This window comes from Procambarus clarkii, chromosome 57 (genome assembly GCF_040958095.1).
Source record: "Procambarus clarkii isolate CNS0578487 chromosome 57, FALCON_Pclarkii_2.0, whole genome shotgun sequence".
NCBI classification, from domain to species: Eukaryota; Metazoa; Arthropoda; class Malacostraca; order Decapoda; family Cambaridae; genus Procambarus; species Procambarus clarkii.
The window spans coordinates 26,111,612-26,125,845 of NC_091206.1; the positions used below are offsets into that span (position 1 = coordinate 26,111,612).

Here is a 14,234-nt window from a genome sequence, read left to right on the forward strand (position 1 = left end):
TTCTCGTGGAAAGATCTAATGATGCTGAGGAGCTTGTGTGGGCATTCGATCTTGCGGAGGATCTTGAACAGGCCATCCCTGTTCAATGATCTACAATGAGGTAGATCAATGATCACACAATGATCACAATAAACAGATGGAACGACTAAAGGTGTACTACAATGGTCACGAAAAACAGAAGAAATGACTAAGTGTGTAGTACAATGGTCACAATAAGCAGCGTAAACGACTATTGGTGTACTATAATGGTCACAATAGAGAAGGAAGACTAACCATGGTGACAAGTGTCGTTCATAGCTTCACTTCCACATTAATCCTTCACAAAATCTTGGTTGATCAATATTAAGTGTATAATACAATGGTAAAAATAGTACAATTTGTACTACCTCGCATACAGAGATCCAAGGTCGTTAATCCAGCCGCCAAACTCCCTGTTTATGAATGAAAAGCGATTTATACACGACTCACAACTGATACCGTCCGAAAACATCTGGAACAAGTGCTTCGCTCACGTCCTCTGTTCGAACCACAGTTCTATAAATAGCCCGTCCTCCAAACAAAGACCCAAAACTGATTCCATCCACCCGCCAAACCCCTGTTTATGAATGAAAACGGTTTATATACAACCCGTCCTCGACTCAAGTCCATTACATTCAGCGGTCGACCTCACAGACGCATTCATAAATTTTAACATGCTGTTCATTCAAAACGGGAATTTTCTCAATTATAAATTAATATTATAATATATTGGCATATTGTGTATATATAGGCATAGGATAGGTTAGGTCAGGTGTTTAGGTTCTGTCGACGATTATTTGTATTTGTAGTACGTGGGTGAAACATTTATAGTGTTGTGATTCGAACAAAATTCGTCAGTGAAGCACTTGTTCCTAATATGTTCGAACGTCAGCAGTTGTGAGTCGTGTGTAAACCGCTTTTCATTCATAAACAGGGGGTTTGGCGGGTGCATGGAATCACTTTTGGATCTTTGTTTGGAGGACGGGCTGGATTCGATCAAAATTCATTAATGAAGCACTTGTTCTGGAAGTGTTCAAACGAAATCAGTTTGACTCGTGTATAACAGCCCGTCCTCCAAACAAAGATCTGTTGATTCCATGCACCCGCCAAACCCCCTGTTTATGAATGAAAAGCGCTTTACACACGACTCGCAACTGCTGACGTTCGAACATATCTGGAACAAGTGCTTCACTGACGAATTTTGTTCGAATCACAACGCTATAAATGCTTCACCCACGTACTACAAATGCAAATAATCACCAACAGAACCTAAACACCTGACCTAACCTATCCTATGCCTATATATACACAATATGCCAATATATTATAATATTAATTTATACTTGAGAAAATTCCCGTTTTGAATGAACAGCATGTTAAAATTTATGAATGCGTCTGTGGGGTCGACCGCTGAATGTAATGGGCTTGAGTCGAGGACGGGTTGTCGAATCACAACGCTGTAAATGCTTCACCAACGTACTACAAATACAAATAATCGCTAACAGAACCTAAACACCTAACCTAACCTAACCTAACCTATACCTATATATGCACAATATGCTAATATATTATAATATTAATATATATATATATGAGAAAATTCCTGTTTTAAATGAACAGCATGTTAAAATTTATGAATGCGTCGGTGGGTCGACCGTTGGATGGAATGGACCGCTAGATGAAATCATTTTATTAAAGGCAAGTAGTTCAGGTGGTGTGGTCTTCTGGTGGAAATTTTGTGGATCAAACTTACAATTTAACTTAAACCTAATTACAGAAATGTGCAGAGATGTTAAAGTGAATTATAGTAGGACATACACGTCTTGTCTAGATGTTAAAGTGAATTATAGTAGGACATACACGTCTTGTCTAGATGATAAAGTGTATTATAGCAGGACATTCACGTGTTCCCTAGATGTTAGAGTGTATTATAGCAGGACATACACGTGTTTCCATGACGTTAAAGTGTATTACAGCAGGACATACACGTGTTGCCGTGATGTTAGTGTATTTTAGAAGGACATACACGTGTTCCCTGTAACTTGGGAACACATAAACATTCATAACACAAGAGGTCTGTCAGATGTCCATGAGGGCTCAGCTTTACATAACTATGTTAGTGAGACCAATCATACAATTATATGAGGTAAATGATGCATAATTTATCCCTAACACTGTTTGTTGCTCCAAAAGGATAATATTAATATCAACTTTTATAAACAATAATTCAAATTCTAATATCTCCTGAGGGCAGTGATTACCAGATTTAGCGAGCGATTATGTAACAAGGAGGTTACATAACCTATTGCTTAGGTAGTTAACCTATTGCTTACACCTCCCCCCCACCCTGGACACCTGACTTTACGCCATAGAAGAAGCCGTAATCCTCCAACCCCTCCTCACACTAGGCTGGTTAATGCAGCGGCCGTCCTCACACAAGGAATAGTAAAGCAGCGGCCGTCCTCACACTAGTCTGGCTAAAGCAGCGGCCGTCCACACACTAGGCTGGTTAAAGCAGCGGCCGTCCGCACACTAGGCTGGTTAAAGCAGCGGCCGTAATTCCCCAGAAGCATTCATAATTTTAATATACTGTGTATTAAAATTAGGTTTGTTCTCATATATATATTAACATTATAAAACATTAAAATTCTATGAATAGTTAGAAGTAGGTCAGGTTAGGTGTTCAGGTTCTGTTGGCGATTATTTATATTTGAAGTATGTGGGTCAAGCATTTATAGAATTGTGGTTCGAACAGAGGACGTGAGCGAAACACTTGTTCCGGAAGTGTTCGAACGGCATCAGTGTAAAACGGAGGGCTCACAGTGGGACCAGTGTGAATGTGAGTGTGAACCAGGTACTCACGTTGGGGCTAGTGTGAGGGTGAGTGTGAACCACGTACTCATGGTGGGACCAGTGTGAGGGTGAGTGTGAACCAGGTACTCATGGTGGGACTAGTGTGAATGTGAGTGTGAACCAGGTACTCACGGTGGAACCAGTGTGAGGGTGAGTGTGAACCAGGTACTCACGGTGGGACCAGTGTGAAGGTGAGTGTGAACCAGATACTCACGGTGGGGCCTGTGTGAAGGTGTGTTTGAACCAGGAAGCTGTGAGTGTGAACTCTGGGAGCGGTTTGTCGGGTGAAGGATCTGCTCCTGTGATGACCACAACCTGAGAAGAACAATCGAATTATTGTCGACATAAGAATAAAAATTTACAATTATTTGTAAACAGATTTTGTTTTCAAAATTATTGTTTACAGCACCAGCCTTTACCCTGACTAGTTTACAGCACCAACCTTCACCCTGAAATAGTTTACAGCACCAAATCTCACCATGACATAGTTTACAGCACCAGACTTCACTCTGACAAAGTTTACCGCTCCAGCCTTCACTCTGACATAGTTTACAGCATCAGCCTTCACCCTGACACAGTTTACAGCACCAACCTTCACCCTGACATAGTTTACAGCACCAGCCTTCACCCTGACATTGTTTACAGCACCAGCCTTCACCCTGACATAGTTTACAGCACCTGCCTTCACTCTGACATAGTTTCCAGCACCAACCTTCACTATGACATAGTTTACAGCACCAGCCTTCACCCTGACATTGTTTACAGCACCAACCTTCACTCTGATATAGTTTACAGCAACAACCTTCACCCTGACATAGTTTACAGAACCAATATTCACCCTGACGTAGTTTAAAAATCCAGCCTTCACTCTGACATAGTTTAAAGCCCCAGGATTCACCCTGACATAGTTTACAGCACCAACCTTCACCCTGACATATTTTACAGCACCAACCTTCACTCTGACATAGTTTACAGCTCCAGCCTTCACCCTGACATAGTTTACAGCACCAACTTTCATCCTGACATTGTTTACCGCTCCAGCCTTCAATCTGACATAGTTTAAAGCACCAGCCTTCACTCTGACATAGTTAACAGCATGACCCTCGCCCGACCTAGTTTTCAGCACCAGCCTTCACCCTGACACTTTTTACAGCACCAACCTTCACCCTGACATAGTACAGATTACAGCACCATACTTCACTCTGACATAGTTTACACCTCCAGCCTTCACCCTGATATAGTTTACAGCACCAGCCCTCACCCTGACATAGTTTACAGCAAAAGCCTTCACTCTTACATAGTTTACAGCACCAAATTATACCCTGACATAGTTTACTGCATCAACCTTCACCCTGATATAGTTTACAGCACCAGCCTTCACCCTGACATAGTTTACAGCTCCAACCTTCACTCTGACATAGCTTACAGCACGACCCTCGACTGACCTAGTTTACAGCACCAGCCTTCACCCTGACATAGTTTACAGCACTAACCTTCACCCTAACATAGTTTACAGAACCAGCTATAACCCTGACATAGTTTACAGCATCAACCATCACCCTGACATAGTTAACAGCACCAGCCTTCACCCTGACATAGTTTACAGCACCAGCCTTCACCCTGACATAGTGTACAGCACATACCTTCACTCTGACATAGTTTACAGCACCAGCCTTCATCTTGACATAGTTTACAGCAGCAACCTTCACCCTGACATAGTTTACAGCACCAGCCTTCACCCTGACATAGTGTACAGCACCAGCCTTAACCCTGACATAGTGTACAGCACCAGCCTTCACCCTGACATAGTTTTAAGCACCAACCTTCACTCTGACATAGTTTACCGCTCCAGCCTTAAATCTGACATAGTTTACAGCTCCAGCCTTCACCCTGATATAGTTTACAGCACCAGCCATCACCCTGACATAGTTTACAGCCCCAACCTTCACCCTGACATTGTTTACAGCACCAGCCTTCACCCTGACATAGTTTCCAGCACCAACCTTCACTCTGACATAGTTTACAGCACCAACCTTCACGCTGACATTGTTTACAGCACAAACCTTCACTCTGACATACTTTACAGCACCAGCCTTCATCCTGACAAAGTTTACAGCACCAACCTTCACCCTGTCATAGTTTACAGCACCAGCCTTCACCCTGACATAGTTTACAGCACCAACCTTCACCCCTGACATAGTTTCCAGCACCAGCCGTCACTCTGACATAGTTTACAGCACCATTTTTCACTCTGACATAGTTTACAGCAACAACCTTCACCCTGACGTAGTTTAAAACTCCAGCCTTCACTCTGACATAGTTTACAGCCCCAAGATTCACCCTGACAAAGTTTACAGCACCAACCTTCACCCTGACATAGTTTACAGCACCAACCATCACTCTGACATAGTTTACAGCTCCAGCCTTCACCCTGACATAGTTTACAGCACCAACTTTCATCCTGACATAGTTTACCGCTCCAGCCTTCATTCTGACATAGTTTACTGCACCAGCCTTCACTCTGACATAGTTTACAGCATGACCCTCGCCCGACCTAGTTTACAGCACCAGCCTTCACCCCTGACATAGTTTACAGCACCAACCTTCACCCTGACATAGTACAGATTACAGCACCATACTTCACTCTGACATAGTTTACAGCACCAAGCTTCACCCTGACATAGTACAGTTTACAGAACCATCCTTCACTCTGACATAGTTTACAGCTCCCGTCTTCACCCTGACATAGTGTACAGAACCAGCCTTCACCCTGACATTGTTTACAGCACCAACCTTCACTCTGACATAGTTTACAGCAACAACCTTCACCCTGACATAGTTTACAGAACCAATATTCACCCTGACGTAGTTTAAAAATGCAGCCTTCACCCTGACATAGTTTACAGCCCCAGGATTCACCCTGACATAGTTTACAGCACCAACCTTCACCCTGACATAGTTTATAGCACCAACCTTCACGCTGACATAGTTTACTGCTCCAGCTTTCACCCTGACATAGTTTACAGCACCAACTTTCATCCTGACATTGTTTACCGCTCCAGCCTTCAATCTGACATAGTTTAAAGCACCAGCCTTCACTCTGACATAGTTTACAGCATGACCCTCGCCCGACCTAGTTTACAGCACCAGCCTTCACCCTGTCATTTTTTACAGCACCAACATTCACCCTGACATAGTACAGATTACAGCACCATACTTCACTCTGACATAGTTTACAGCACCAACCTTCACCCTGACATAGTTTACAGCACCAAACTTCACCCTGACATAGTACAGTTTACAGAACCATCCTTCACTCTGACATAGTTTACAGCTCCAGTCTTCACCCTGACATAGTGTACAGAACCAGCCTTCACCCTGACATAGTTTACAGCACCAGCCTTCACCTGGATACACTTTACAGAACCAGCCTTCACTCTTACATAGTTTACAGCACCAAATTATACCCTGACATAGTTTACTGCATCAACCTTCACCCTGAGAAGTTTACAGCTTCAGCCTTCACTCTGACTAAATTACAGAACCAACCATCACCCTGACTAGTTTACAGCACCAACCATCGCCCTGACATAGTTAACAGCACCAACCTTCACCCTGACATAGTTTACAGCTCCAAACTTCACTCTGAGATAGTTTAGAGCACGACCCTCGACTGACCAAGTTTACAGCACTAACCTTCACCCTGACATAGATTACAGAACCAGCTATCACCCTGACATAGTTTACAGCATCAACCATCACCCTGATATAGTTTACAGCACCAGCCTTCACCCTGACATAGTTTACAGCACCAGCCTTCACTCTGACATAGTTTACAGCACCAGCCTTCACTCTGACATAGTTTACAGCACCAACCTTCACTCTGACATAGTTTACAGCACCAGCCTTCATCTTGACATAGCTTACAGCACCAGCCTTAACCCTGACATAGTTTAAAGCACATACCTTCACTCTGACATAGTTTACCGCTCCAGCCTTAAATCTGACATTGTTTACAGCTCCAGCCTTCACCCTGATATAGTTTACAGCACCAGCCCTCACCCTGACATAGTTTACAGGACCAGCCTTCACCCTGACATAGTTTATAGCACCGGCCTTCACGCTGACATAGTTTCCAGCACCAACCTTCACTCTAACATAGTTTCCAGCACCAACCTTCACTCTGACATAGTTTACAGCACCTACCTTCACCCTGACATTGTTTACAGCACAAACCTTCACTCTGACATACTTTACAGCACCAGACTTCATCCTGACATAGTTTACAGCACCAACCTTCACCCTGACATAGTTTACAGCACCAACCTTCACCCCTGACATAGTTTCCAGCACCAGCCGTCACTCCGATATAGTTTACAGCACCATTTTCACACTGACATAATTTACAGCAACAACCTTCACCCTGACGTAGTTTAAAACTCCAGCCTTCACTATGACATAGTTTACAGCCCCAAGATTCACCCTGACATAGTTTACAGCACCAACCTTCACCCTGACATAGTTTACAGCACCAACCTTCACTCTGACATAGTTTACAGCTCCAGCCTTCACCCTGACATAGTTTACAGCACCAACTTTCATCCTGACATAGTTTACCGCTACAGACTTGAAACTGACATAGTTTACAGCACCAGCCTTCACCCTGACATAGTTTACAGCACCAACCTTCACCCTGACATAGTACAGTTTACAGCACCATACATAGTTTACAGCACCAACCTTCACCCTGACATAGTTTACAGCACCAAGCTTCACCCTGACATAGTACAGTTTACAGCACCATCCTTCACACTGACATAGTTTACAGCTCCAGCCTTCACCCTGACATAGTGTACAGAACCAGCCATCACCCTGACATAGTTTACAGCACCAGCCTTCACCTGGACACACTTTACAGAACCAGCCTTCACACTTTCATAGTTTACAGCACCAAATTATACCCTGACATAGTTTACTGCATCAACCTTCACCCTGAGAAGTTTACAGCTTCAGCCTTCACTCTGACTAGTTTACAGAACCAGCCATCACCCGGACTAGTTTATAGCACCAACCATCTCCCTGACATAGTTAACAGCACCAACCTTCACTCTGACATAGTTTACCGCTCCAGCCTTCACCCTGACATAGTTTACAGCTCCAACCTTCACTCTGAAATAGTTTACAGCTCGACCCTCGACTGACCTAGTTTACAGCACCAGCCTTCACCCTGACATAGTTTACAGCACTAACCTTCATCCTGACATAGTTTACAGAACCAGCTATCACCCTGACATAGTTTACAGCACCAGCCTTCACCCTGACATAGTTTACAGCACCAGCCTTCACCCTGACATAGTGTACAGCACCAGCCTTCCCTCTGACATAGTTTACAGCACCAACCTTCACTCTGACATAGTTTACAGCACCAGCCTTCATCTTGACATAGTTTAAAGCACATACCTTCACTTTGACATAGTTTACCGCTCCAGCCTTAAATCTGACATAGTTTACAGCTCCGGCCTTCACCCTGATATAGTTTACAGCACCAACCTTCACCCTGACATAGTTTACAGCACTAGCCTTCACTCTGACATAGTTTACAGCACTAGCCTTCACGCTGACATAGTTTACAGCACCAACCTTCACTTTGACTAAGTTTACAGCACCAGCCTTCACTCTGACATAGTTTACAGCCCCAGGATTCACCCTGACATAGTTTACAGCATCAACATTCATCTTGACATAGTTTACCGCTCAAGCCTTCACTCTGACATAGTTTACCGCTCAAGCCTTCACTCTGACATAGTTTACAGCACCAGCCTTCACTATGACGTAGTTTACTGCACAACCTTCACCCTGAAATAGTTTTCAGCACCAAACTTCACCCCTGACATAGTTTACCGCACCAGCCTTCACTCTGACATAGTTTACAGCTCAAGCTTTAACTCTGACATAGTTTACAGCACCAGCCTTCACTCTGACACAGTTTACAGCACCAGCTATCACCCTGACATAGTTTGCAGCACCAACCTTCACCCTGACATAGTTTACAGCACCAGCCTTCACTCTGACATAATGAACAGCGCCATCCTTTTCCTTACAAAGTTTACAGCACAAACCTTCACTATGACATAGTTTAGAGCTCCAGCTTTCACCCTGATATAGTTTACAACACCAGCCATCATCCTGACATAGTTTACAGCACCAGCCTTCACTCTGACATAGTTTACTGCACAACCTTCACCCTTAAATAGTTTACAGCACCAAACTTCACCCCTGACATAGTTTACCGCACCAGCCTTCACTCTGACATAGTTTACAGCTCCAGCCTTAACACTGACACAGTTTACAGCACCAACCATCACCCTGACATAGTTTACAGCACCAACCTTCACCCTGACATAGTTTACAGCACCAACCTTCACTCTGACATAGTTTACAGCACCAGCCTTCACCCTGACATAGTTTCCAGCACCAGCCGTCACTCTGACAGAGTTTACAGCACCAACTTTCACTCTGACATAGTTTACAGAACCAATAATCACCCTGACGTAGTTCACAGCTCGAGCCTTCACCGTGACACAGTTTATAGAACCAAACTGCACTCTGACAAAGTTTACAGCCCCAACAATCGCTCTGACATAATTTACAGCACCAACCTTCACTCTGACATAGTTTACAGCACTAGCCTTCACCCGGACATAGTTTACAGCACTAGTCTTCACTCTGACATAGTTTACAGCACCAACCTTCACTCTGACATAGTTTACAGCACCAGCCTTCACACTGACATAGTTTACAGCCCCAGGATTAACCCTGACATAGTTTACAGCATCAACTTTCATCGTGACATAGTTTACCGCTCCAGCCTTCACTCTGACAAAGTTTACAGCTCCAGCCTTCACTCTGACATAGTTTACAGCGCCAGCCTTCACCCTTATATAGTGTACAGCACCAGCCTTCACTCTGACATAGTTTACTGCACAACCTTCACTCTGAAATAGTTTACAGCACCAAACTTCACCCCTGACGTAGCTTACCGCACCAGCCTTCACTCTGACATAGTTTACAGCTCCAGCCCTAACTCTGACATAGTTAACAGCACCAGCCTTCACTCTGACACAGTTTACAGCACCAACTATCTCCCTGACATAGTTTACAGCACCAACCTTCACCCTGAAATAGTTTACAACTCCAGCCTTTACACTGACATAATGTACAGCGCCATCTTCTTCCTTACAAAGTTTACAGCACAAACCTTCACTATGACATAGTTTACAGCTCCAGCTTTCACCCTGATATAGTTTACAACACCAGCCCTCAGCCTGACATAGTTTACAGCACCAGCCTTCACTCTTACATAGTTTACTGCACAACCTTCACCCTGAAATAGTTTAGAGCACCAAACTTCACCCCTGACATAGTTTACCGCACCAGCCTTCACTCTGACATAGTTTACAGCTCCAGCCTTCACTCTGTCATAATGTACAGCGCGATCCTTTTCCTTACAAAGTTTACAGCACAAACCTTCACTATGACATAGTTTACAGCTCCAGACTTAACTCTGACATAGTTTACAGCTCCAGCTTTCACCCTGATATAGTTTACAGCACCAGCCCTCACCCTGACATAGTTTACAGCACCAGCCTTCACCCTGACATAGTTTACAGCACCAGCCTTCACTCTGACATAGTTTACAGCACGACCCTCTCCCGATCTAGATTACAGCCCCAGCCTTCACCCTGACATAGTTTACAGCACTTTCCTTCACCCTGACATAGTTTACAGAAAAAGCATTCACCCTGACATAGTTTACCGCACCAAATTTCACCCTGACATAGTTTACAGCACCAGCCTTCACCTTGACATAGTTTACAGCAGCATCCTTCACCCTGACTTAGTTTACAGCACCAGCCTTCACCCTGACATAGTTTACAGCACCAGCCTTCATCCTGACATAGTTTACAGCACCTGCCTACACGCTGACATAGTTTTCAGCACCTACCTTCACCATGACATAGTTTACTGCTCCAGCCTTCACCCTGACATAGTTTACAGCACCAGCTCTCACCCTGACATAGTTTACAGCACCAAGCTTCATCCTGAGTAGTTTATAGCTTCAGCCTTCACGCTGACTAGTTTACAGCACCAGCCTTCACCCTGACTAGTTTACAGCACCAACCTTCACTAGGACATAGTTAACAGCACCAGCCTTCACTCTGACCTAGTTTACAGCACCAGCCTTCACCCTAACTAGTTTAAAGCAAAAACCATGACTGACATAGTTTACAGCACCAGCCTCCACCCTGTCATAGTTTACAGCACCAACCTTCACCCTGATATAATTTATAACACCAACCTTCACCCTCATATAGTTTACAACACCAGCCTTCACCCTGACATAGTTTACAGCACCAACCTTCACCCTGACATAATTTACAGCACCAACCTTCACCCTCATATAGTTTACAGCACATACTTTCACTCTGACATATTTTACAGCTCCAGCTATCACCCTGACATAATTTACAGCACCAGCCTTCACTCTGACATGGTTTACTGCACAACCTTCACCCTGAAATTGTTTACAGCACCAAACATCACCCCTGACTAGTTTACAGCACCAACCTTCACTATGACATAGTTTACAGCACCAGCCTTCACGCTGACATAGCTTACAGCTCCAGCATTCACCCTGACATAGTTTACCGCTCCAGCCTTCACCCTGACATAGTTTACAGCACGACCCTCGCCCGACCTAGTTTACAGCACCAACTTTCACCCTGACATAGTCCTGTTTACAGCACCATCCTTCACTTTGACATAATTTACAGCTCCAGCCTTCACTCTGACATAGTTTACAGCACGACCCTCGCCCGACCTAGTTTACAACACCAACTTTCACCCTAACATGCTCCTGTTTACAGCACCAACCTTCACTCTGACATAGATTACAGCTCCAGCCTTCACTCTGACATAGATTACCGCTCCAACCTTAACCGTGACATAGCTTACAGCATCAGCCATCACCCTGACATAGTTTACAGCACCAGCCTTCACCCTGACATAGCTTAGAGCACTAACCTTCGCCCTGACATAGTTTACAACACCAACCATCACTATGACATAGTTTACAACACCAACCATCACCCTGACATAGTTTACAGCACCAGCCTTCACCCTGACATAGTTTACAGCACCAGCCTTCACCCTGACATAGTTTACAGCTCCAGCCTTCACCCTGACATAGTTTACAGCTCCAAATTACACCCTGACATAGTTTACATCACCAACCTTCACCCTGAGTAGTTTATAGCTTCAGCCTTCACTATGACATAGTTTACCGCACCAGCTTTCACTCTGACACAGTTTACAGCTCCAGCCTTAACTCTGACATAGTTTATAGCACCAGCCTTCACTTTGACACAGTTTACAGCTCCAAACATCACCCTGACATAGTTTACAGCACCAACCTTCACCCTGACATAGTTTACAGCTCCAGCCTTCACTCTGACATAGTGTACAGCACCATCCTTCACCTTACATAGTTTACAGCACCAACCTTAACCCTGACATAGTTTTCAGCACATACCTTCACCCTGACATAGTTTACAGCTCCAGACGTACCTCTGACATAGTTTACAAATCCAGCCTTCACTCTGATATAGATTACAGCACCAGCCCTCACCCTAACATAGTTTACAGCACCAGCGTTCACCCTGACATAGTTTACAGCACCAGCCTTCACTCTGAAACGTTTTACTGCACCAACCATCACCCTGACATAGTTTACAGCACCAGCCTTCAGTCTGAAACGTTTTACTGCACCAACCATCACCCTGACATAGTTTACAGCACCAACCTTCACCCTGACATAGCTTACAGCACTATCCTTCACCTTACATATTTACAGCACCAACCTTAACCCTGACATAGTTTTCAGCACATACCTTCACTCTAACATAGTTTACAGCTCCAGACTTAACTCTGACATAGTTTACAGCTCCGGCCTTAACCCTGGTATAGTTTACAGCACCAGCCTTCACCCTGACATAGTTTACAGCACCAACCTTCACTCTGACATAGTTTACAGCACCAACCTTCACCCTGATATTGTTTACAGCACCTGCCTTCACCCTGACATAGTTTACAGCACCAGCCTTCATCCTGACATAGTTTACAGCACCAACCTTCACCCTTACATAGTTTACAGCACCAGCCTTCACTCTGACATAGAATACAGAACCAGCCATCGGTCTGACATAGTTTACAGCCCCAGGATTCACCCTGACATAGTTTACAGCACCAACCTTCACTCTGACACAGTTTACAGTACCAAACTTCACCCTGACATAGTTTACAGCACCAATCTTCTCCCTGACATAGTTTACAGCTCCAGCCTTTTCTCTGACATATTTTACAGCACCAACCTGAACCGTGACATAGTTTTCAGCACATATCTTCACCCTTACATAGTTTACAGCTCCAGCCTTCACCCTGATATAGTTTACAGCACCAGCCCTCACCCTGACATAGTTTACAGCACCAGCCTTCACCCTGACATAGTTTACAGCACCAGCCTTCACTCTGAAACAGTTTACTGCACCAACCATCACCCTGACATAGTTTACAGCACCAACCTTCACCCTGACATAGTTTACAGCCCCAGCCTTCACTCTGAAATAGTTTACTGCACCAACCATCACTCTGACATAGTTTACAGCAACAACCTTCACCCTGACATAGTTTACAGAACCAATATTCACTCTGACATAGTTTACAGCTCCAGGATTCACCCTGACATAGTTTACAGCACCAACCTTCACTCTGACATAGTTTACATCACCAGCCTTCACTCTGACATAGTGTACAGCACCAGCTTTCAGCATGGCATAGTTTACAGCACCAGCCTTCACCCTGGCATATTTTACAGCACCAACCTTCACCCTGGCATGGTTTACAGCACCAGCCTTCACCCTGACATAGTTTACAGCTCCAACCTTCTCCCTGACATAGATTTGAGCTCCAGCCTTCACCCTGACATAGTTTACAGCACCAACCTTCACCCTGACATAGTTTACAACACCAACCTTCACCTTGACATAGTTTACAGCTCCAGCCTTCACCCTGCCATAGTTTACAGCACCAACCTTCACCGTTACATAGTTTACAGCACCAACCTTCACCTTGACATAGTTTACAGCTCCAGCCTACACTCTGACATAGTTTACAGCACCAACCTTCACCCTGATTAGTTTACAGCACCAGCCTTCATCTGATAAAATTTACAGCACCAACCATCACCCTGACATAGTTTACAGCACCAACCATCACCCTGACATAGTTTACAGAACCAACCTTCA

The 14,234-nt window shown here is 44.3% G+C and overlaps 1 protein-coding gene across 1 annotated transcript in view; it reads right to left on the reverse strand.

The window, feature by feature from the left end:
- LOC138353353 (WAP four-disulfide core domain protein 2-like) overlaps nt 1-14,234 on the reverse strand; it is a 164,747-nt gene that overhangs the window by 70,574 nt on the left and 79,939 nt on the right. The window contains exon 2 of the mRNA XM_069306350.1: nt 3,086-3,186. Within this exon, the coding sequence (XP_069162451.1) occupies nt 3,086-3,186 (101 nt within the window). The remainder of the gene's footprint in view (nt 1-3,085; nt 3,187-14,234) is intronic.